This window comes from Triturus cristatus, chromosome 4_1 (genome assembly GCF_964204655.1).
Source record: "Triturus cristatus chromosome 4_1, aTriCri1.1, whole genome shotgun sequence".
NCBI classification, from domain to species: Eukaryota; Metazoa; Chordata; class Amphibia; order Caudata; family Salamandridae; genus Triturus; species Triturus cristatus.
The window spans coordinates 80,241,504-80,267,434 of record NC_140585.1 but is presented as its reverse complement, the minus strand read 5'-3'; the positions used below and the strand labels follow the sequence as shown (position 1 = coordinate 80,267,434).

The window sequence follows — 25,931 nt, the reverse complement described above, 5'->3', positions numbered from 1 at the left end:
CGAAATCCCCCCTCACCCGACCCCACCGCTCTTACCAGCACAGACCGCAGCTGAAAGGTACAGTGTCCAATTAGCACAGGGTGTGCCCATCTTATTACACACTACATTTCCCTTTATTTTGAGGTTTTGAAAAGGGTCTAGCACTGTGGTGTTTTCAGCCAAATTTATTACAATGTCAATTAGTCTATTTGGATTTATTTTTCAAAACCAAAAAAGGAGAATGTACTAAAAATGTTGCCAATTCTAGGCATGTTTTTGTTGTAATTTATTTAAAATGATGTTCTGTGGATCCCGCACATGCGTGCACATATTCTACTATTTATGGCTATCAGAGAAAACACTAACTGAGAACTAGAAATGTATTCTTAGCATCAAAACAAGAGGGGGGAATAGCAAATCCACAGCTGCCCACCCTTAATGATGTGCATTCTGAGGTTACCGACACGTGCTGGTCAGGCCCATACATAAGCTTAAGATTTTCTTGCCCACTGTCTGCGTCACTGTTAATCAATGATCTGGAGAAGGCTGTACATGTATCCCGGTCATAAAAGAGGGGAGCATCAGGTGGCACTACGCAGAATTCTGCCGGTTTCTAGAGTACCCGACTCCAGAGCCCCCAAGAAGAATAAATAGCAGAGAGCATCACACGTGAGATGTGGCTATTTGGCACCTAGATGTTGCACTTTCCAGTTGTTCATTTACACTAGGGCCAATATCTACACAAATGTTTTCCTTCCAACAATTTTTCATCAATTAGCATTCCTTTTTGTCTTCTGATCTAAGTCCGAGAATGATCAGATCCGGTAAATAGAACAGGAAGGCCTGAACTCGTAATGCAGTTTATAGAAAGCTATGTCTACCATACCGTCTTGTACTTCCTTTTAAATTGAGTTTACTACCCTTTGATAAGATGTTGAACCTCCAGCGGCAAGCAGCACGCTGATCTGGAACTTAAGGTTAGTAGTTAATACTATGATTCCTGGTTTTGGTAATTTGCCTGCTAGAAAACTATTCCTCGCATTTACTCCAGTATCTTTGTGGTAGATTTAATAAAAACGAGTAAAAAATGTTTTAGTTCGGACTATGTGAGTATATGCAAATGGTTGGTGGGGTGAACAGATAGGTGTTGGTCAATGAAATGAGGCGTGGGCTGTTTGCAGAGATACAATAAATCAAGAATAAGACAGACTAACAAGGAGTCATTTGACTGAAAGAGATAACCTATCATCAAGGTTAACTATTCATACAAGGCTTTAGTAATATAGTGGGGAGGGGGGGCTTTTCAAGGTAGCATGCAAACTGAAGGTGTAAACCTAGAGAAAAACAACACTACTTGCATATGACATAGTGTATTGCATTATTTGGGACACACTTACTACTATTCGGGGTGCTGAAGCACTTATCCACACAGTGTAACGTGTCACCTGTGTGGATGTGTTTCCTTTGCTTTGAGCCAGTGCAGGAATTGCTACCACGTCTTGTGTAATGACTACCAGCATGTGTTATTGTAGGAAGCTGGCTCTTTACATACCAAAAAAAAGTATACTGTGCAGAGTCCAGGTATTCCCTTATAAGTGCACAGGGCCTTGCTCTAGCAAGCCCAAGGTATTCTGGTAGTGTGGTTGAGCAGCCTCAGGCTTATCAGAGAGGAGTGTTGGACAACTGGTGTATACACACAGTCAATAAATGATACATACGACTCAATAACGTGGTCCACACCAATTTATAAAACTTTAGGCACCAAGTTCAGCAAAATCAGGTAAGTATGTTTTCAGTTATGAACTTTTACAGTTTTAAAAAAATGGGCACTTTATCCCATGGAGAAGAGACATATTGCATACAGGTACTTTACAGTAAGTTACAGGACCAATCTTCTGGCATTAAGGTGAGTATGGGGCAGGGTCTAAGCCACACCAACAGGTCACCTCAGGAGGCTCTGGGGCGTGCAGAGGTGTGTTATGGCGTTGGCTGTCCCATGTAAGTCTATGGGGATCGTTCGAGTCAAAAAGAGGCTGTAAGCTGGGACTGGGGGCCTAGTCCACCTGAACCAACAAGAGAGCTTAGGTTAGAACTCACGATGCTAGGGGCGTGGGGACACCTTCGGTCCTCTTCTCCTCAGGCCATGGCGGCCAGGTGCAGATGTGTCAGGTTTTAACGACAGAAGACACTCGCTGTATAGGGGGCCTTCACAAAAAGGCTGCAGGCAGCAAAAAGTCCACTGTGGGTAAACCATAGATGAGCTTAGTCTCTGGAGGGCCGGGGACCACACTGGCACAGTTGGCCCACTTTAACTCGGGCTAGAGGACACAGGTGCATTGGTGCTTTCTGGTGTGGGGTTTGCGGCGGTCAGGAGTCCTTGCAGTTTTTTTGGGGTGCCTGCAGGAGGAAGGGAACCAGCTCCGCTACTCCACGGGCGTTCCTGGGTCATGTTTGAAGTGTAGGCAGTCCTTCCAAGCTTTTGGAGGCATAGCAGCTGCAGAACAAGTCGACTTTGGCACAACTGTCGGGGACAGCAGGCCGCAGGGTTGGTGCCAAGTCAGTTGCTGCTCCTCTGTTCTTGCTTTTGCGGCTCTTCAGTGTCCTCCATCTTTTTTTCATGTCAACAGGATCTGATTTCCTGGTGCCAAGGGCTCCCCTAAATGGTATAGTGAGGGAAGCACTCTGAATTGATAGTGCTTTCCTTGGAAGACAAACCGTCGGCATTTGCGAAGCGCGGGATGTATGGGTAGATGAAAGTAGGCATCATTTAGGTCTAATGCGGGCATGGGTCTTAGTGAACCATCCTTTTTGGGAATGAGAAAGTTTAGTGCATATATAGTGAATATACTCCTGTTCCTTGATGTTGAACTGGCTCTATGGCTCCTTTGACTAAGAGCTGTTATCTCTTGTTTGAGCAGAGCTTAGTATTGTATGGAAAGTTTTTTTTTTTTTAAACTTTATTTATCTTTTATAATCAAATCAACAATAAGATCTCAGTCAGTTACATTTGTCTTTGGTGTGTGAAGCACATTTCAATGACAGCACATCTGTCTCCATTTACAGTATACACTCCTATCCCTGCGGTGAAAGTACCCCTGCCTTTGCAGCATAACTCAGACTCGTCACCACTTTACAACTCCATTTGCGAAGCCCTATCCCCTCAAATGCTTTCTCGGGCAACAAACCGCCACCCATAAACTAGTGCGGTTCTGACGTCGGCATTTTCCACTATCTGAGCCTGTCCGGGGGGAACGGGATGATACCACCACGACCCAGATACCCTGCTCGACGTGACAGTATTCCGACCACATGAGCGAACCAACCCCCGTGGGCACAATCCCCGAGTTAGAGTGGGATGAAGAGACAGTGGACAGTGTCGCGATATATGCTCTGTAGGGACCCCAGATATCTTTAGGGCGCGCTATGCTGGGAAGTAGACCAGAATAAATCTCGCTGTTTGTGCTGCAAAAGGCCAAACCAGTAAGCCAGTCCTGTGTCGTGGGAACCACCCCGCCCCCCCAGCGCAGTGCAATCTCTCGTTTTGCCAGCAGAAAACCCAGAGATGCCAACCTCCGGACTATCTTGGGAAAATTGACTGCATACCCCAACAATGCAACCTCCGGGGTAGGAACCAAAGTAAGCCCAAGCATCTCCCCCAGTATTTTGTGTATCTGCACCCAATACGATTGTATACGTGGACAGGTCCAAGTCATATGGGCAAAATCAGTGTGTGGGGCGCCGCATTTCCAGCATATGTGCGGCCTCTCCGGGTCAATTTTATGTAGTTTTGCAGGTGTCATGTAGCTTCTACGAAGAAACTTATAATGTAAAAGCTTATGGCGACTATTTAATGATACTCTTTTGGTGACCTTATAGCAGGCGGACCATTGATCATCCGAAATAGGATGTCCCAGGTCGGACTCCCACTCCAAACGCAGCTTATCGTCTATGCAGGGAACCTGTGCTATACACAGTTTGTACAGTTTTGAAATTATATGCGCCCCTGTTTCCTTCTCAATGAGGAGAGTCATTGGCTCGAAAGAGGCAGACTCTAGTGGGAATCCCCTTATCTCAGATCTTGCTGTTAAATAAAGACGGTTGGGAACAAATTTGTCCATGAATGTGGTGTTCCTAAAGCGTGCATCTTCTGAGACCGAGAATATGTGCCCGGCCGGGTACAAATCACCCAACTTGGTGATTGCAAAATTAGTCAATGTGCGTTGCACAAGTTTCTCGCCGGTTATGGGAAGCCAGCGGATAATTGGTAATGGAAGAGACGAGGAATATAAAATGGACTGGCCCATGTAGCGCAGGAGCCTGTTCCATGCCCAGCTAGTGGTCGAGACCGTTTGTATATCGACCGGACTCCTGGGTTCGCCTCTAGGCAGGACCGCTGCCAAGCGGTCAGGAAGAACAAAATCAGCTTCCGGGCGCAGGAATGGAATCTGCGCATCAGGGTGGTACCAGGCGTAGGCATGGGCGCATTGTGCGATCAGGTAATATAGATTGTATGGAAAGTTTGTGTGAGCGGGGTGGAATATTTGGAGGAGTTGTGATGAGCTCCAGACACTAACCATGTTAGATAATGTCCAACACCCATTGACCAGTTGGAATGGATTTCCATTTTGGGGAGAAGTTTTGTAGACATCCCCCGACAGGAGTTAGATGGTCAGGAGGAAACGTGAGGAAGTCATTGTTTGGAGGTAGTATTTGAGGCACAAGTAGAAATTTCCCGTCTGTGGCCGTTGAAATTATTACCCCTATATGTGCCCCTGCAGAAGCCTCTAGAGGTGGATGGCTGGCCTTAGTTTTTATATGAGGACCCTGTGGTGTCTGTAGATGCTGATCTGGCACCATGTTTGAAGGAAGGGCGTCGAAAGGACGTACAATAGGTGGGAGTTTGAAGGGCACCCATAGATTTCAGTGACATCTGTGTTCCCTTTTGAGGTCGAGCTTAGCGCAACGCGCATGCGCTGCTCTAGGAGAGGGCCTCTTGGAATCGCTTCAGCTTTTCTTGAAGCTCGTGCGTGTGGTGCTCACACGCTACTGGGCTTTGCGTGAGTCTTCCTAAAAACACAGCTCGCAATTGGGCAAAGGTGCATGTCCCACCTTTGAATCCGCCTACGGCTTGCGAGAGCGAGCAGCAGCGACATCTGTTTGGCATCATGTTTCCTATTAGCGCGTTCGCAGCGCTTGTTTTTTTTTTTTTCACGTGACCTGTAGTCTGGTTGTATTGTGAGCTGGGTTGCATTACCCCCACGAGCGCTGTCCCTAGCTGTTCTTACGGCTGTCCTTTGGGCACCGCAGGTCGTGTCGCCCTTCTGGGCAGTCCTGTGTGCTCTTTTGGGCTATTTGCTGCATTTTGCTTTGATGGGCTGTCCCCATGTGCATCTTGGAAGCTCTACCGCTCTAATATATGCCCCGTGGGTCACGTCTCTCAATAGTTTATTAAGTTCTTTCCCCGCTCCGCTGTTTGCACAATATTGTAATGCTTAGTAATCCATAGTGCTCCCGTAGTGGCCTGTACCTTTGAATTGCCGCTTCCTCTTGAATTTGTAGGTGGGTCCCAGGTGACGTTCATATTGTAATGCTTAGTAATCCGTAGTGCTCCCATAGTGGCATGTACCTTTAAATTGCCGTTTCCTCTTGAATTTGTAGGCGGGTCTCAGGTGACTCATTCTCTCCTTCCTCCGATAGACAACCCGGGCCGCAGCAATGATGCCTGTCTTAATCAAAGTTGGGCCCCTGGTAGGTGTAGACTTCCTCCTCCGCACGAGTGCCCTGGCTGCAGCTATAATGCCAGTCCTTATTCGCAGGTGGGTGCCGCCCATTGTCTCACGAAGGTCCTGTGCCGCAGCAGTGATGCCGGTCTTCACACTCCATGGGCGGGCCCCTGGGGTAACGCTCACCCGCCCATTGTCTCACCTCTGGTCAGTGGTCCAGGCCCGCATTAATGATTTCAATCCACTGCCTCTCTTGACACGATCACCTCCTGCCCAACCGTGTGCTCAAACCAGATGCCCCATGAGCACTCTCCCCAAGCTGCCTTGGTTGCGGCGGCGACTCTGCTGATCTTCTTCTTTGGCAAAGGTTGGCAAAGGTATGGCGGTGATAGTCACAAAATGGTACTGGCCACAATTGCCCCCCCGCCTTTAATACGGTTACATGACCTGGGGTGCATTTTCAAATCCTGCGACGGAACCTGCATTGCGCTGCTTGTTGTGTGTGTGTGTGTGAGTGAAGCCTGCACTGCTGGGTGTGCAGCTTGCACTGCTGTGTGTATGAAGCTTGCACTGCTGCTGCCCATACTGCATTCAGTCAGTGTCTCTGCGAGGGAACCTGCATTGCGCTGCCTTTTGTGTCCGTGTGTGAGTCATGCTTGCACTGCTGTGTGTGTGAAGCTTGCACTGCTGGGTGTGCAGCTTGCACGGCTGTGTGTGTGTGAAGCCTGCATTGCTGCTGCACATACTGCATTCAGTCAGCGTTTCTGCGTACATAGCATACAGTGCGAATGCACTTTTTTAAAAAGCGCATTAGCCCGGGCTGCTTCATGTGTCCATAAATGTTTCCTGAAGCAAGCATGTATTCCTGAATCACACTGCATGACCCAGTGTGCAGTAATTGTATAGCTCTTCAATCCTTGGCAGCACAGCACCCAGGATAATGTGCTACATGGCTAAAGGCTTAGAAGGTCCCAAAGGCGAGACCTATTGGCTATCTCAATGCCTGTTTCAAGGGCAGTGTCCACCCGGAGGCCAAAAAAGTGCTCCTTGTCTAAAGGGAGAAGATGGATCCCCTGCTAGACTTAGGTTTTAAAAACGGAGAAACGAAGCCATGTGTGTCATCGCAGGAGAATGCTTGTATTTATGCCTCTAGCTGCAGTCAGCTGTGATGAGTGTATATTTGATTAAATTATTAATAATTAGCTTCCCTTCATTGACTAATTCACACTCTGCTTTTTTATATTCCTCTGGGACATGCTGAAGGCTGGTCTGTTGGCAATGAGCCAATGATTAGCAGACTGGGCTGCAGCCAGTTTTCCTGATGCGTCAATGAGTTTTGACAGTCTGGGGGAGGTGCATCCCCAGCTGTTTGGAGTTAGAAGCTTTTTTTTTTTTTATTGTCTACTACCAAGGAGTCGGGGTTAACTGTCCTCTAATGTAGATTGGGTCAGATGGTGCTGCCTTGTATTTTTCGTCAACTCTTGGTGAGATAATTTGTGCTCTCACTGGATCTTTAAAGATATCATCAGTGTGGCGTAGCACTCCTTTAAGCATTAGTAAGTATCTGGACCCTTACTGTGCAGTAAAGGGGGTCTCAAAGAGGAACTCATCCTCGATAGGGTATTTGTGAAGGGGTACCTAGTGGGATGCTGCAGACCTGGCTATTAAGTCTTGCTAAGCATCATCTGGTGAGGATGGGCGCACAGGTCAGAGGTCTGGATCTGTCCCAGTTTGTAGGTCTATGTCATAGGTATCGCATGGGTCCACAGGATATGTGTCCTCTCCTATGTCACCATTATTATCCCTGGTGGGTGAATATGTGTGATGAGGTGCACTGTTGCCTTCCTCCGACTGTCGTGGTGAAGCAGGTGGCTGAGTGGACCATGGGGGTGGTGATGGTGGAGTTGGAGAGATAGGGACAGGAACATGTAAAGGGCTAGTGGCCACATCCTTTTTTTCGTCTTGAGAGGCTGAATTGGAGCGTCAATAGCCTCTTCGAGGGTCTTTTAGAGGGTAGCAGCGTTGACGGTTGAAGAAACATTTTCTTTGTTCTGGGCTAAATCTGTAATGTTTTATGCCTCGGATAGAGTTGCTCTTGCATAGTTTCGAGAATAGGCTCAGGTGGACTTTTCGGTCCGAAGGTGTACCATTCAGTGCCGTAAAATGTTTTGCTTTTGTTGGCGGTGAGGTCGGAGCTGAAGCACTGTGTACTCCATTTTTCAGTGCCGAGTCTATGCTCCGATGTGTCAGTTCAGATGCTGATTTTCTGACAGTGGGGACCCCTGCTGTAGGCCGATGTTTCGGCGCCGAGCCAGAGGACGGGGAATCCAAATAGGTGTGTCAGGGCACGCAATGGCTTTTGTGCAGTTTCATTGGTCTGAGATGATTTCTTGGGCTTTGGATCAGGGGCAGGTGTACTCACGGTCAGACAGCTTTCTGAAGATTCCCGGCCGACTGGATTTTGTTCTGTCTCAGATTATTTTAAGTCGTGGACGGAGTTGGACTCATGCTTGGCTGCAGAGGCTGCTGCTTCTTCCACGCCCGGGTGGCCGAAGATGTCAGGTGTGTCGTCTGAGTGCCTGGACTGCATTTCTAGGCGCCACGCTCGTCGGTCCCAAAGGTTTTTTTTTAGACCAGAATGACCAGCAGGCCCCCCAGGAATTTTCCTGATGGTGGGGCGAGAGGCATAAGTTACAAACCAAGTGTTAGTTAGTGTGATGGTATTTCAAATGGCACTTTGGACAGAAGCGGAACGGAGTATGTTCCATCAGCAGCTAATTTTTTGGCTAGAGCAGTTTGATGTGAAAAGGGCCCAGTCGGGTGTGGTCCGTAGGCCACCGAGGCGAGCAGAAGGACCCGATGCACAAAATTGTTCTTCTGCTCAGAATGCAAGAGCAGCTCTGCGATCGAGACAATACCGTAGAGTTTGAGGGGGGTCTACTGGCGAACCGAAGGGGGCCCGAAACAATCTCTTACCGGAGCGCGAGCGAGTACATCCGAACCAGTCGTCAGAAAGAAACAATCTAACAATGGAGTTGACGCACATATGCAGTGTCACTTAGCCTCGTGACTCAAAAAACGTCTTCAAACAAAAACAACTTTCCATCAGCTCATTGCAACACCAGACAGCAGACTTATGCTAGGCATGTGTATCTACAGCCACATATGCCTCGAACACAAAGTTTAGTATAGATGGTTGGTGGCCTCAAATGAATCACCGGTATGTGCTGACAAAGGAGCGCAGGCATTAGGAGCAAAGAAAGACAGTGTGATATGCTGAAGCCCAGCATGTCACTTTAACTATTAGAAAGAAGAACAAAAATGTAAAAAGCTCAAACGTTTTCAAAGCAATTAAAATGTTTGTACTTCTTTGTTTGAAAAAGAGTTCTTTCATAATTTATATATCTGTTGATACTTGTTCTTGGAAAATGGTTTTAGGTTCAAATAGTAGAAACTGCTTAGGCTGGGGGTCCCCGACTTCCAGTAGTCAATGTGGGTGGGTTGGGGGGAATCCATACAAGTCAAAAGGTTAAGAAACACTGCACAATGCACTGTTGGTCTTAAGGTTTGCCAAGGGTGGTAGCAACCCTCTTGAAATACTTTACAACACTTATTTATCCTTTCTCTGCTTTGAACACAGGATTTTTGCGTTATTTGTCACAACCCCACTGTAAGACCTCTTCCAGCACCAATCGCGGTGGCCCACTGTTCCAGCTTTTGGCAGCTAGTTAAGGTAGATTTTCTAGAATCCTGCTGCAAGCAAGTAACAATGCTTGTTGCAGGGACACCTGGGTTCTGCCAAAGGATACTGGCAAATTCCACTGAAGGTTGTTGCTGCAGCATTTTTTCTTCGTACCTTAATGCATATTGCCCGTTTGCAAAAGAAAAACATCCATCTTGAAGATGCTAAACATACACACTGTCACATTTCTTGTTTATATTTCATGCAGTGATCTGGAAGTAACAAGCCTACGCAATACACAGCATCAAATAAAATAACTCTTAAGCAAAAACATGTGCGTTATTATTAACAGTGTTTTTGTGGTTATCATCAATGCAATAGTTTCCAAGCAAGAAGTCTGGAAAAAACATACTTGACAGCACAAAACTAATATCAGACAAAATATCATTATGTCCTACCATACCATGCCCGTTAAACCGGACTTATCAAGCCTAATCTACCTTCCTACCCGCTAAGCCTTCCTACCACACTACCCCACTTAAGACTTCCTTAACTAAGTTGGGTCTGTCGGACCTGGTTTAAAGTGGATATTGCTGCTTCGATTGCACAGCTATTTCAGGAACAGGGGGCGGCGCAGGCCTTCTGCCTCACTTGGAATGACACCCATAAGATATACTTGGTGATCTTTTATAATAATAACTTCTCGTCCAAAGGTGATTTTCAAGGCCTATTCGTGTTAATTGACACGCTTGTGGACAGAGAGGCTCGAGTGGATTGCCCCCTTAAGCTGTTGGTGGCGGGGGACTTTAATGCAAAACTCGGGCACCCTCCGCCCCTTTCTCCAACTACATTTGATCCTTTTTCTCATGAGTTAGACCATAATGTGATGGATGCTAGGGGGCGGGTTCTATTCTATCTGGCAGAACGGGGTATGATTAATAAGGTTTCCAAATTTACTGACCAACACATCCCAACCTTCATAGGGTGAGGCGCATGAAGCACTATTGATTATATATTCGTGACCTGGAGCATGTCTCCATTCATTAAGGATTGTGAGTTCCTCATTCAGCTCTTTGGTGACCACAATCCTCTTCCTGCAAAGATAGTGCTACCACATATGCTACAAAAGCCCAAGCCTCCGCCTCCCAAGGTACTAACCACTAAGGACGCAGGGTGAAGGGTGGTATGGCGAACCGCGAATATGAACAGCATAATGTCCCAGGTGTTATCCAATAGCTCTGCCCTGGTGTATAGCTGTAATTGCATACCCCGTGTTCCGGCCTGCATCTTCTTTGATTTTGTAGTCCTTTCAGATAAGATCAAAATTCTGCTTTCTAGACCCGTTACCCAGTCATGTCAACATGTACAATAATGGTTTGATAATGCCTGTAGAGAAGCCAACAACACCCTACGTTGGGCCCTCAAGCAAAACTCTTAGAAACCAGATTGCGATTATGGAAAGTAGAAGGTTATATAAGCATGCCATCAAAGTAAGAAAGTCGGGTTTGAAGGAGGAGAAATTGGAAAATATAGTGGGTGGATGCCATTTTAAAGACCTACAAGCCTTCTGGAAAGCAGTATGGTCTGTCTTATCCTCCACACCACCAGCCGATAAAGTAACTGTCCATATTTCGGCTGAGATTTGGGTGACGCATTACGCTGGTTTGTATTCCACTGATCTTAGTGCTGTTGATGCCCCAGCACACCGGAATACAGTGCGCCCAAACCTTTTTTTTTTTTTTAGAGAAGGGGAGGTCCTAAAAGCTATTGTCAATAGTAAAGTCAAGAAGGCTCCACTGGATTTATTCAAGAAAGATCCAGTGTTTTGGACCCCGGTGCTTACTTCAGTTTTTAATTCAGTTTACAGTGAGGGAGTGCCAAAGTTGTGGTGCTCATCCATCAAAGTGCCCGTATTTAAAAAAGGAAATGTGCACGATCCTAAATGCACCCGCCCAATATCCCTTTTCGATTCTTCTGTCAAGGTAATTGGGAGAGTTGTGCTGGACCAATTAGTGGACTTCAGGAAGGGGTTTGGCACAATTGAACAGTGCCTCCATCTTATTTTGGCAAAATATAAATACGCGAAGGGCGTTTCCACTCATCTGGCATTCATGGACCTGACCAGTGCATTTGATTATGTTTCCCGCTCAAAGTCGTGGGACATCTTAGTAAATATGGGTGTTGATGCGGGTTCGGTTTCCTTCTTAAGTCTACTCCATTATGATCTTTCTGCATCAGTTAGGTTAGTCGTTCAGCATCAAGCGCGGGGTGCACCAAGGCTACGTCCTTGCCCCAATCGTATTTCTCTTTTATACCAACGATATGGAGAACATCTTAGTTTCGGTTGGGTATGACATCCCTCAAGTGGAGAATAAGGCTGTGCTAGCGCTTCTATATGCAGATGATGCAGTCCTCTTGGCAAGGACTGCGACTGGTCTTAAAAAACTCATCGCCAGCTATGTTAGTTTTATGAAGGACCTGGGCCTGGAACCAAACTACAAGAAAACCTTTACTATAATATGTGGCCCTAAAACACAAAATCCCGCAGTCTGAACATAGAGGGTAAACCTCTGGAGAGGGTTAGCTCCTTCCTTTAACTAGGTCGGGAGTTTGATGAAGGTTGCAAGTGGCACACCTGTATAAAAAACAGAATAAATCGATATATACAAGAAGTAGGGACCACCTTCTCACTTGCAATATCCATAGGTAAAAACCCCCTTGCTCCAATATTAGAAATTTATAATCGTAAATGTGTACTGATTTTAACATACGGTATGGGTCTTTAGGGATGTAGGGATGTATCTGCTATACCGACTGAGGAGAATAGATTTTGCTGTTTTAGAGGTTCCCCCCTCATCGCCACATTTTCCCCTCCATCTGGAGCTAGGTCTTGATTACATCCAAGACACTATAAGTGCACTCCCCTTAGCCACTTGGTGTTCTATCTGGTCCAACTAAGAAGCTGATTTTAACCGGGCAGTTATCAGGGACAGCTTAAGTTGTGCCCGAGGCCGTTCTATCCCTTGGCTTCAATACATTAAAACTTGCTTCATGGCACTTGATTGTGCCGCATTGTTTGAGCAACCAGAATTAATTGGCAAACGGGACCAACAGAGGGTTATGGATAGCTTCCGTAAGTATAAGCAATACTCTAGGGAATTATCTGAAGTGTCTAAACCCTCCGTTAGAGACTACTGCCTTATTCAAGTATCTCCCAAAATTGCTCCAGATCTATTATATGTAAGTAATGTCTAGGAAAGGAAACTGTTGACTAGATTCAGGTTGGGGTCATTTCTCTGGATGATGTGCTTTCTCTTGGGCCAGTATTCTCCTGAAACTATTGCCATTTGCCCATGTGATGAGCAATTGTGCCAAACTATTTTACATTTTATTTTTTTCTGTCAATTTTATCTTTCTTTTACTAGGACATTTTTATTACCACTATTGCGCAGATATAAATGTTCTGCGTGCAAAGCGGCTTCATATCATCTTTTGCAACTCAATGACTGATGTTTGCTTTGCTGTCGCAAAGAGAAGGAGCATGCTGTTTTAGTACAAAAGTATTTAAGTAGCCTCAGTATTTATTGTATTTGTATTCTTGTTTAAATGTCTATTGCTGCTGCTAATTTCATTATCTTTCTATAAGAATGATTTGAATACTTTTCATTAATGCTAAATGTCTAATACTCGCTGCTATCAATGGATCCAGTTCAGGTGCACTGCTGAGCTATAGCAAAATTACTGTTTTTGCCTGCGGTTTTATTTATTTTAATGGAAAATATGATTATTATTTCTCTAATGAGCTCTGATTATAATGTGGTTTGTCTTTTTTTCCCATTCATTACTGTGTGTACCTTTTATGATCTGTCCTCGGACGATCGAATAAAGACAATTGAATTGAATTGACTTCCTTAACATAACCATACCTACAAAACCTTCCCTAACATATCAGACCTATTCTACCTACCATTCCTTTGGGAAAAAGGGAAAGTTATGATATAGGACCTCTAGAATCAACCTAAGGTACTGCAGACGGCTACAGAAAAACTTGTATCTAAGTGGCGGGACCTCTGGCACCAACCTGCACCCGGCTACAGATAACATTTGTGTCTAACTTAAGGCACCTCAAGTAAAGGCCTGATACTGCAGCATTGCTCGAGAGATTACAGCTTTTGTAAGGGTATCCGAATGCCATTGCTGCTTTAAAAGGAGCAACCCTTATTGGCTTTCCAACTGCTTGTATCCTTGGTTGTCTACATATCGTGCTGTATGTCACAACCTCATAAGCACCTGGGAGCTCCGCAATTTAATGCTGCATGCAAAAGGTAAGAGCCATAACCTAGCACTGCACGCTGGAGCTCAGTGCAATGTGTTATATTAACTAAAAAATATTCTAAAGGCCACAGTTTCTAAGGGTGTCCTGTTCCTAAATACCCAAATACAGAATGAGCAATTCTAGTGAGATGACAGAATGCAATACATACATCAGCATTTTGGGAACAACCAAGATGCAAGCAGGTTTGTATCTATTCCAAAGCATATGCCCTGGAATATAACCAAATAAATCGGCCATCTACTCTTGCCCTTTTAACCCATGGAACAGTTATCCTGGAAACTAGCAGGGTGTGTACTGCCAGATTTTGTATCACCTGTAATTTAGAAAGTCTTTGGAAACCTTGAGAAATACGTATTACAGCAGCCCAGCAAAAAAAGATTAGCGTAGACTGTCACTTCTGGCAATGCGCAGGCAACACTGGATATAGATTGTGTGCCAGGGAAGAAGTTAATCCAGAACAACTACAGGCCCTTTTCTCTGCATGGAAAAGAACCCGGAAAAGAGGACTGGGGAACTTAGTATTGGAAGGAGTGTCTATTCTCAACAGAACGTGGACTAAAACCCTGGAACAGTAATTCACACATTCCAGATGGCTGGATTACTTGGGTCTACGTTGAAAGCCCCGCTATATCTTTTAGGAAGGATTCATCGCCCATTACAATTCTGAATGACCAGGCTTTCATTCAGATTGCGGTGTACTGAGAAATGGATCCCCAGTCAACATGAAATCTACAAAAAACAAAAGAATAGTAATCCCTTTGGACTGTATGTTTGTACAACTCACTTCTTGGTTGTGGAACACGAGTATAAAATAGTGTGACTTAGAATATGTCCATATTTAATATAAACAATCGTGGTTATATTAAAAGTAATATATATATATATATTAAAATAGTTTGCTCTTTGTGCTTGCACTAACTTCGCAAATACTTATTGATGAGGACAGTTCACTCTACCAGATAGTGGTGCGAAGGTAGTGAATGTAATTATGAATAATTAGTCAAAGAAGCATTTCATTTGTTCAGAGAGTGACAGTGAACAGCAACGTTGGTTGCCTTTTTATTCCATGAGAAAGGGATGTGAGCACCCATGAGAATGGAGGTGTTACTCAAAGCACACAACAGAAGGGATGGAAGTTGGGCTTACCCTCATACTTGTTCAGGATGGAGGAGCAGTGTTCTAGAACCTCGTAATACTCTTCCAGAATTAGCTTGCATTGGCAGTAATTGAGCAGCAGAGGAGTGATTTTCAAATCAAGCTGAATCCAGTCTGGGGAACCTGGCTGCTCCTGAGGAAGGAGAGAAATGAAAGCATCAAAGCCACCCAGAATATTCCATGGACAGAGGAGGTTACAGGTGGAGAGCAGGGCACACAGAGATGGGTGGATTAGTAGAAACCGGTTGCTGCCCTCATACCTTCATCTGCAAATATGACAACCCAGCCACAGGAGTATTATGACTTTTTTTGGGGTGGGATGAGAGGAAAAGAATGGGCACATTCTCCTTGAAGAAGCACAGTGCACACAGACATGGGGAACAGCACATTGGTGGGGGTGGAAAGACAGCAGCACGAGGAGGGAGATGATAAAGCAGCAAGAGTTCATAATATTTTTAGAGAGATATGTGAGAAAATGGGGTCATGTTGCTGTACCCCCCAGCCCACCTTTTGCCTGGCTTTTGATGCACCTTAGGCCGTAGAGTACTGGGTCCCTGCTGTCCAGGTTCCCAGTACCAGTGTTCTTTCCCTAATACTGATCCACAATTGCCCTTCAGGCCCTCTGTAATTCCCTAGTAAAAAGTACATGGGTACCAAGGGCATTGGGTCTGAAGAAGGTCCCCATGGGACACCTCACCTAGGCCATGCATCAATCAATCAATCAATCAGTACATTTATATAGCGCGCTACTCACCCGCGAGGGTCTCAAGGTGCTGGGGTGGGGGGTGCTGCTACTGCTCGAATAGCCAGGTCTTGAGGTGTTTCCTGAAGGTGTGATGGTCCTGTGTCAGTCGTAGGTGTGCGGGGAGGGAGTTCCATGTTTTGGCTGCCAGGTAGGAGAATGATCTTCCTCCGGTGGTGGTTCTGCGTATCCGTGGGACGGTGGCAAGGGCGAGGTTGGCAGAGCGGAGCTGGCGGGTGGGGGTGTAGAACGAGAGGCGGCTGTTGAGGTATTCGGGGCCCATGTCGTGGAGCGCTTTGTGTGCGTGGGTGAGGATCCTGAACGTGATCCTCTTGCTGACGGGGAGCCAGTGCAGGTTTCTCAGGTGGGCGGATATGTGGCTATGGCGAGGGATGTCGAGGATGAGTCGTGCTGAGGCGTTCTGTATGCGTTGGAGTCGTTTCTGAAGTTTGGCAGTGGTTCCTGCGTATAGCGCGTTTCCGTAGTCCAGTCGGCTGGTGACGAGGGACTGGGTGACGGTCTTCCTGGTTTCGGTGGGGATCCACCTGAAGATTTTTCGGAGCATGCGCAGAGTGTTGAAGCAAGAGACGGCGTTGACTTACTTGGCCATCGTGAGGGAGGAGTCCAGGATGAATCCCAGGTTGCGTGCGTGGTTCATGGGTGTCAGTGCGGTGCCCAGCACTGTGGGCCACCAGGAGTCGTCCCAGGCGGATGGGGATTGTCCGAGGATGAGGACTTCCGTCTTGTCTGAGTTCAGCTTCAGGCGACTGAACTTCATCCATTCTGCGACGTCTTTCATCCCTTCCTGGAGGTTGGTTTTGGCGGTGGCTGGGTCTTTGGTGAGGGAGAGTATCAGCTGGGTGTCGTCGGCGTAGGAGATGATGTTGATGTGTCTGCGTGCGATGGCGGCGAGGGGGCTCATGTAGATATTGAAGAGGGTTGGGCTGAGCGAGGAGCCTTGGGGTACACCGCAGATGATCTTGGTGGCCGCTGAGCGGGAGGGAGGCGGACTCTCTGGGTTCTATCGGAGAGGAACGAGGTGATCCAGTCTAGGGCCTTTCCTTGGATTCCAGTGTTGAAGAGGCGGGTTATTAGGGTGCGATGGCATACGGTGTCAAAGGCTGCGGAGAGGTCTAGGAGGATGAGAGCGGTTGCTTCTCTGTTGTCCATCAGGGTCCTGATGTCGTCGGTGGCTGCGATGAGGGCGGTCTCGATGCTGTGGTTGGCTCGAAATCCGGACTGGGACGGGTCGAGCGAGTTGTTTGCCTCGAGGAATGCAGACAGCTGTTTATTGACGGTCTTCTCGATGACTTTAGCCGGGAAGGGCAGAAGAGAGATGGGGCGCACGTTCTTGAGGTCTTTGGGGTCCGCTGTGGGTTTCTTCAGAAGGGCGTTGATTTCTGCGTGCTTCCAGCTCTCAGGGAAGGTGGCTGACGTGAAGGAGTTGTTTATGACGTTCCGGAGGTGGGGTGCGATGAAGATGTCGGCTTTGTTGAAGATATGATGTGGGCATGGGTCAGAGGGGGAGCCAGAGTGGATGGTGTTCATGACGTAGGGGGTGTCTTCAGTGCTGATGGGGTCCAGGCGCTGAGGGTGGTGGTGGGCGTCGTTGCTTCGGTAACTGGAGGCGAAGTTTGGGGTCCGAAGCTGTCGTGTATGTCTGCGATCTTGCGGCGGAAGTACGTGGCGAGGGAGTTGCAGAGGTCTTGTGACGGTGTGATGTCCTTGTTGGCGCTGGGGTTGGAGAGCTCTTTGACGATGCTGAAGACTTCCTTGCTGTTGTGGGTGTTGCTTTCGAGCCGCTCTTTGAACGATGACCTTTTGGTGGTGCGGATCAGCTGGTGGTGATCGCGAGTGGCGTTCTTGAGGGCTGTCATGTTTTCTGTAGCCCGTTCGTGGCGCCAGGTTTTTTCGAGGGTACGGCAGGATTTCTTTGATTCTTTGAGGGCGTCATGCAAGGGGGTTTCTTCAGTGGGGCGAGGTCGTCGGCGCAGTTGGTGATCCACTGTGCGAGGTTGTGGGCTGCGTCGTTGGTGTCAGCGGTGTTGGCTGGCGGGTTCAGGCTCAGCGATGAGAGGAGCTGGTCTGTGGTGATTTTGCTCCAGCTTCTGTGGGCGATTTGTTGCATACGGTGGTGGGATGTATTCTTTTGGAAGGTGAAGTGGATGCATCTGTGGTCGGTCCAGTGTAGTCCGGTGGAGTGGCTGAAGGAGAAGTCGTTGCTAGCAGAGAAGATGGGGTCGAGCGTGTGGCCAGCGAGGTGGGTGGGGGTGTTCACCAGTTGCTTGAATCCGAGGTTGGCAAGCAGGGTGGTGGTGTTGTTGTCACTGTTGTTCTCCAGGTGGAAGTTCAGGTGCCTTAAGAGGATGTATTCTGGTGAGGCTAGGGCATGTGGGCTGATGAAGTCGGTGATGGTTTTGCTGAATTGTGTGCGCGGGCCCGGGGGTTTGTAGATGAGCGTTCCTCTAAGGGTGGTCTTGGGGTTGGTGTGAATCTGGAAGTGTAGGTGTTCGGCGGCGGAGAGTGTGTCTTCGGTGTTGGTCGTGATGTTGATGGTGTTCTTGTAGCCCATGGCGATTCCTCCTCCGGTTTGGTTGACGCGGTCCTTCCGGGTGATCTTGTAGCCTTCCGGGATGGCTATGGCGATGTCGGGGGCCGAGGAGGCGTTCATCCAGGTTTCCGTGAGGAAGGCGACGTCTGGTGCTGTTGTGTCAAGGAGGTCCCAAAGTTTGACAGCGTGCTTGTGGACGGAGCGGGTGTTGAGGAGGATGTATTTGAGGTGGTTGTTGTCGGGGGGGAGGTTCGAAGGCAGGTGAATTTGCAGGCTTGGCAGGTGAAGGGTCCCTGGGTGCGCCTCGGGGTGGCTCGGTAGCAGGTGGGTGGTCGTCCGGTGTTGAGTGCGTTGAGGGCGGCGGGGTCGTATCTCATTCGATGCTTCCGGGGGGGGCCAGGGGTACTGGCGCTGGGTGCGGTCCAGGCGCGGACGGGCGCAGACGGGCTTGCCTTTGGCGCGCCAGCTGTGCGGCAGCTGCATGCGGCCGCTGCGCGGCCTCCATATGAGGGACAGAGGGAGGGAGGAGCAGCTGGGAGGTGGGAGCGGGGCGGCCAATGGGAGTCGAGGGGGCGGGGCCGCAGGGACACAGCGGCGGGAAAGAAAACGGCGGGGGAAACGGAGGCAGCGGGGACAGCGAGAAAGGGGGCACAAATGTGGAAAACGCACACAGGGGTACAAAAGGCAAGAGTGGCACAGGGGGGCAATCAAGGGAACAATAACAACAACAACCAAGACGAGCAGACAATCAAGAACGGCAAACACAGTACTTAGCCGGGTTAGAGGCGGCTAACAAGGGCGGCAGTGGCAGCAGGAACCAGGACACACAGGGGGCTGCGTGGCGGTGAGGGGAGCAACCTACCTGGTGGCAGGGTCAAAGGTCGCTGCATGGCCTGGTGCAGACAAAACTACAAAGTCGACTTGCCTGTGTACCATGCCAACTAGTACTGCAGAATATAGGTTAGTCACCCCTCTAGCAGGCCTTACCAGCTCTAAGGCAAGGCGCACTATATCAAAGGTGTAGGCATATCTGCATGAGCAGAGATGCCCCTACAATATTTAAGTCTATTCCTTAATATTGGTAGGTGCCAGGGAAGCCATAGAGTGTACATGGGCTGGGAACCTGACAACTTCAGGTGCCCACCTGAAAACCTACTGACCCGGGTGTGGGCACAGACTGGCTTTAGGCAGCCTGCCACACACAGGCATGTTTCCGGTCCCCTTGGTGGAGAGCCTCTGCTCTCTGGGACTAGAAACAATGCACATCCTGGGCAGAGGTGTCACATCCCATCCGCCAGGATGGGCCAGTGCTTCAAGGAGATTCAAAGGCCTGCTGCCTTAGTAATGGGACCTCTAGCCTCTGCTGCTAGTGGCAGATGGTAGCCCCTAGTTTACACCCCCACTTTGGGCAGGAAAACCTGCTGGGAAACTTAGAAAGGCTAGGAAGTATGTCCAGCTTTGCTAACTCCATCCCTCAGGTGAAGGAGGCGAAGTTGAGCACAGTTTTCAGTCCCCTCCATCTTGAAGATGAGGGGACTCCTCCTATTGGGCTAGATCCATGCCCCTCCCAAAGGAAGGTGGCATATTAGTATTTGTAGTCACACCAAATAAGGTGCCCATTGGCTTTGCCCACTACTCCCCTACTACGCCCCCTAAATTTAGTATTTAGAGGGCTCCCCAGACCTAGAAAATAGATCTTCGACAACCTAAGAAGACATCCCTGCAGAGATGACTGAAGACGACGACTGCCACGGCCCTTTCCTTACCGGCCTATCTCTAGCTTCAACGAACCTGCAACCTCTCTTGCAGCCAGCAACCTCTAAAAACCCCGAGATGACTGCTGCCTTTGAAAAAAGACTCAAATTCCAGAGGAAAGCAGCTCTGTCCAGAAGAAATCTACTCCAAGGACCACAGATCCAGGTGGATCCGCGTCTCCTGCTCACCCGACGCCCACAAACAGACTCTGAGTGGCTCACCTTTGCAGTGACGTCTGCCCAGATATCCGGACCTAGAGTCCAACGTTAGCTGACCTCTCCTGCCCTCCACGACAGTGCCTGCAGTGTGAATCCAGAGGCTCCCCCGCATGCGACCTGCTTCGGTAAGAAGACTCCAACGTCGAAAGGCACCCCAACACCTGAAGTCCCTTGACCTTGGTGAGCTGAGACCTCTACTGTTGTGGGTCTCCCTCCTTGAACCTCTGGTGCCACGCCTGCAGCCTGGTTGCCTACCACAGAATCCTCACTAAAGAGCAGTTTGGTTTGGTGTTGCTATGAGCCATCCCTCGCCCCAGTCATTGTGTTTGACATAACCTCCAAAGCTTGGCCCCTGCAACCGATTTACTTAGCTGCAAGCAGTGGGGCTTCGAGCACCCCCAGTCTCCATTGAAACGCATTAGGCTGAACTCTGATTTTGACCACTGCACCCGGCGGCCCCAGTGCCGCTCATGGTGCAGGTTTGGTACTCACCTGACCCTTGCTGACCTTTGGTGCAGAAGACTGGAACTGTAGGTGTGATACTTACCTGTTTAACTGCGTAGGATAACATTGAAATATTCTAGGTGTCAAAGTTTGAAAGTCAAAAGTATTTGTATTCCAAAACGTACTAACCCTATTGCGAAGATCTTGGTCTTAAAATAAAGTACAAACAAAGTATATATTTTTTAAATTGATGTGGATCTCCTTTTTGAGTTGGATGTCCATTATTGGTCAATGTTGTGCAATATATGTCTTACTCCTCTGTGTTAGGCCTAAGGCTGCTCATTCACACTACCACTAATAGAGCACTTTGGGTTTTACATTGGGCCCTGTACACTTTTGAAGAACCCCAGAACTCTGTGCACGGTATAACCACCTAGTGACATACCATGTACAGAGCCGGTGTCCTACAAGATTTCAAAGACCTAGTTTCACAAACATTGAAGCCCTTAGTTTGCACCTTCATGTGCTGTTCTTCAGACAGAAAATGTCAGGACATGACCTCCTTTCAGCAGGACCATGACCTCCTTAAAGTCAGCAATGGTCACACAAAGATGGTAGCAGCATGTGAAGTGCAGTACAGGGTGAGGAAAGTGTCCAAGCACAACTGACTCTATAATGAGGTCAATGTGCAGGGGATGTGAAATTGAAGGAAATTCGCAAAAGACCTGGTGAAGATGCTAATGCCACACCATGACGAACATGCGCCCAGGGCTGCATTACCTGAGCATGGTTTCATTTAAGTGATGGCGTCAATTGTTAAATGTGGTGAGTGAATGCGGAGGTGAAGGATGCTCTGGACAGCGCAGAGAAAGCTTTGCCAGAGGTGCTACAGATTAGGTAGCTAGTGGACAGAATGCCACTATTTATAGTGCAAGACCCACTCACCTTACCCCCTTTGTTCTGCTTCAGATGAGGGTGGTGAATGGCACGTTCACAAATAAGTGGCACAAACACTGCTTAGGAGACGTCAAGGCTCAATACCTTCATCTGCAGGTTCTTGAGACAGGCGATGGCATCATAGTACTTGGTGGCAGCTTCCTGCACCTTTCCCTCCTTGAACAGCTGGTTGCCCTCCTCGTGTATTAGAGGCACTGCCTGAAGCTTCTCCTCATCGGTCATTGCCCAGGGGTCCTGTCGATAGGAACCTGGATCTTCTACCTGAGGAGGATGGGAAGAAAGTGTGGTGTCACGTTGTTTTCTGTGTGTGTAGGCTTTCAAACTAATCAGCACAGTGACACCACTTACTAATGTATACAGTAATGCAAGACAGCGTATGTTGCTAGAGTCCTCTTAGTCTCTCCTATTTGTATCACATTCTTACCCCCTTACCTTCTGTCCACTTCATATCTGCTCCCTCCTTCTTTCAATTCTCAACTTTTTGTCCTACATTACACAACTCGAATTTTCATCTACCTATTCCACTAAATCATTCCCCATTTCTTCTATTGTTGAGGACACCCACCATCGTTTTATTTATTTAGCTCTGGCCTTTCTCCAGATCCTCCCTTCCTCACCTTCATGAGCTCTTTCACCACTCGTCTTACCTTAAGCATCTCTATCTCAAAAATGAGTGGCTGTGGGTTTTTGTTCAGCTCGTCGAGGTCCGGATACCCCAGCGAGTGGTGCTCATGCATCTGTGCAATGCCGCAGCAGTGCCGCTGCCCCTCCAGAGGGTCCTTCCCAGCAGCGATGTTCCGCAGGCTCTTCGACACCAAGGGGTACTGTACTACATGCTGCAGCGGGAAACATTACCGATACAACACAAAGAGGATTAGATGATAGGAAGGAGGGAGTAAAATGGCAAGTGGATATAAAGAAGGGTATGGCAGAAGATAGGAAGGAGGGAGTAAAATGGCAAGTGGATATAAAGAAGGGTATGGCAGAAGAGAGAAAGGCCAAGTGAAAGGAAGATTAGACGGTAATTGCAAAATCTAAAGGGTGGAGGAAAAGCAGGAGGGCTTTTACCCTCCTGCTTTTTCTCCACTCTTTAGAAAGACAGTCGAGTACGCACAGGACAGTAATAATATTCCCCATAATAATTTAAAAAAAAAAAAGACAACTCCCAGTATCAGCTCTGCTGCGCTTGCTGGTCTCCCCATGCAACGGGTGCCACAAGTAGAACATGCACCCACGGCTGCCCCTCTCCTAAGGTCCGATGTTTAAACGGGCTACACAGGAGCTATGGGATCTGCCGGGGTAGTGTTGCAGAGCGCAAAACAGATACTTAGGAAAACTGGGTACATTTTTTTTTAGCATATCTGATGGATGTGACCCATTCTTGTTCTGACACGATTTTTCTGTGTATCTGATTAATTTGTTGTCCTGCGCTAAGAAATGGTTTCTCGAAACACATCACACTATAAAATAAAGAAGTACACAAATTAGAAACTGGGTGGATGCCAGTCCCATTGTAAGGCTAAGAGAGTAGGCAGTCAGTGAGATCCAGCCCGCAGCTTTGCGCCGGCCGCGAGCCACCGCTGACTGTGTGCGCGAGGAGGACACCGAGTCCGGCGTTTCCGGTTACCCGTTACCGCGCGGAGCACAGGATACCAGCGGACGCTCCCTGCTTCTCTTCTTCTCTTCTACGGTAACGAGGCTACCTGGGAGCAGCCCGGTGCTACAGCGGTGGCAAGAAGCTGCAGGTAGCTGCGGGAGCAACCCGGCAGCTGCAGGAGCCGTGACGGACCCACCGCAGATTTCCCGGGCGCGCCAACGAAAAGCCTCACCGCAGGCGGCAGGAGCCGCCACTTCCACCTTGCAGCGGTGAGAGGCGACAGCAGTGGTGAGGGTCGTTTCCTTCTCCGCAGCAGCCGCGAGCCTCAGCGTGGGGGTGATAGAGACTGAGACTGTGTGAGGCTGTGAGAGGCTATCTGAGGGCTTCTGCGTAGCTTGTAAGGTCCATCCAACAGGAGTCAAAACAGCTACCCCAGTAGCAGCTAGAGCTGCGGGAGCAGCCCAATAGCAGCAGGAGCCGTGATTACCAACCCCCTTGAAAAAGCGACACTGACAGCAAGTATTCCTGATAGCCCCTAGACTCAGATCCAGTACGCCAGGTCTGCTTGGGGGTCCCGGGAACTGTTCAAATTTAGAAACGCAGGGGCTGATCCATTGGGCGTGAACAACCACCTCTGCATCATCGCATTCATTGCAATCATTTGCAACCCTTTCCGACAGGGGGAGCACTGGAGCACAGGCGAGCCTTGTAAAGGCAGACGGCAAGTGGCATATTGCAAGCAGCAAAAGTAGTGACTGTGGTAAAAGTGATTTTGCGTATGCGTATGCTGAGTGCCTTATGAGCTCCGCCCACCTTTTCTTACCTGCTCCCTATTTTCATGTTACTTAGCTGGAAACAACCCTATTATCGGTGCACACTTTTAACTAACTAAACTGACGTTCGTGCTTGAGGAACATTGCCAGCGGATCCAGTGTTTGTTTTTGGGTGTGAGGGACTGCGAGGCTCACAGTGCTAAAACCAGCAACAGCTTCGGCCTCTTCCCGGACATTCCCACAATTAGTAACTATTACCTATAAACTCTGAGCTGCATAACGCGGCGCGGGACGCGGGCCCGTTTTAGACCGAGTAAGACCAGACCGGGCCCCCCTTCTAACATTTTAGTCTGTTAGCTTTTAGTGGGAGAATATAATACCTTGCTGTTTAATCTAACGACTGGAGATATTTGTATTGACTCCTGTTATAAATGGCGACTACACACGAGGGAACAGGAGTAGGTTAAATACTGATGTATCTTCTATTACTGGCCCACTTGATAATTTTATTGTTAGAGCCAATTCAGTCATAGACCATGGGATTGCAATTATGAAACGGAGAGTGTCACAAGATTTACTTTTAGCAAGGCGCTCCTCTATGGGCCTCTTCGCAACTGCTAAAACCCCCGTTCCACAAGCTAATAAGATAGTTTCGAATTTAACACACGTGGACATCCAAAATGTAGTGGATTTGTCACTGTCAATGACGGATTCTATATCCATCACACAATTAGAGAGGTCCCCGCTCCTTGCTCCTGAATTATCGGGCACCGAATTACCGTTACAAGATTCAATAAATGGTCAAAAGAGAGGAGCGAGGGAGGGAGCTAGAATAAAAACATTAAAAACATCTAAAAATCCCAGGAAAAAGAAAACTGAAAATAATGTCAAAAAGACTAGGAACCCACGAAAAACCACTGCACTTGTGGAGAAAGGGGAAAATAAACGCTCCCTCAGGTCAGCTGCTCTAGTAGATCAGCAGTCAAAGGATGCTTTCACACGAAGTTGTTCAGCTGAAACTGCTGCTATACTGGACCTGACCGATGCTGAGGTTTCTCCATTTACTGATACAAATTGTAAAACAATTGAGTCCGATAATAATTCATTTAACTATCTAAAGGAGCTTTTTAAAATCTACATTTCTCCCTTAGAAAATAGGTTAAAGCGGATTGAGATACAGTTAACGGATCTGGCTGTCCTTTTTAAGACCTCGATTACCTCGGAGTTAATAAAGGCCGGAGATGGGATATTAAGCTGTACAAAAATACCATTAGTGAGCTCCTCGACTGCTAAATCACAAGCTCCCGTAATAAAGATAAATAAATCGATATCCACTATGACCGAGAAAGTAGCAAGGGAAGAAATTAAAAATTCTACAAACACTGCACAGGAGGTTAATACTCGTAAAGAGCGTACCTGGGGATCCAAACAAGAGAATCCAATTATTAATTTGCCCCCAGAAGTAACGCCTTACATGGTAATCCTGACTGGGGTCCCTAAATTGCAGGAGGATAAAGAAGAATCAACTGGTTCACTCAAAAACAAGGTCCAACATTGGTTAAATACAAAACCGACCACTCCCTTTAAATAGGAGTAGTAAGATCTTAATGGTCCGTAGGGTACCCTGGGTGGGGCAAGAAAGAAAATTAACACAAGGCGACTGTGTTTTAGTCAATTTTGATGACCCAGCCACGGTCGATTATATCTGCTCTTGGGACACTCTTTCAAATGATGCGGGTATTGAAACTAAACGACTTTCTTTCTTTTATCCACCTAGACCTTACCCTCATCCATCCTTTCATGATGAAAATTGGGTGACTGTGGGCAATCATGCTAGTGGAGCGGTTAAAAGGTTCTGGGAAAGGCAACCCATTAGGGATCAAATACCCAGGGACTCCTGGAGAGGAATACCAACCTCCAATAGATTCAATGGTCTGGAGATGGTGGATTGACTCCATTGGAAAAATCGGAATCCCAAGGAACACTGTCCTAGTCCAAATACATTGTACAATAGCTCTA

General features: G+C 47.8%; 1 protein-coding gene across 1 annotated transcript in view; it reads right to left on the bottom strand.

Annotated features, from left to right (window-relative positions):
• AIP (AHR interacting HSP90 co-chaperone) overlaps positions 1 to 25,931 on the bottom strand; it is an 85,225-nt gene that overhangs the window by 6,901 nt on the left and 52,393 nt on the right. Inside the window, exons 3-5 of the mRNA XM_085651651.1 lie at positions 22,190 to 22,378; positions 21,627 to 21,803; positions 14,867 to 15,008 (exon numbers count right to left, since the gene is read on the bottom strand). Coding sequence (XP_085507777.1) covers positions 14,867 to 15,008; positions 21,627 to 21,803; positions 22,190 to 22,378 — 508 coding nt within the window. The remainder of the gene's footprint in view (positions 1 to 14,866; positions 15,009 to 21,626; positions 21,804 to 22,189; positions 22,379 to 25,931) is intronic.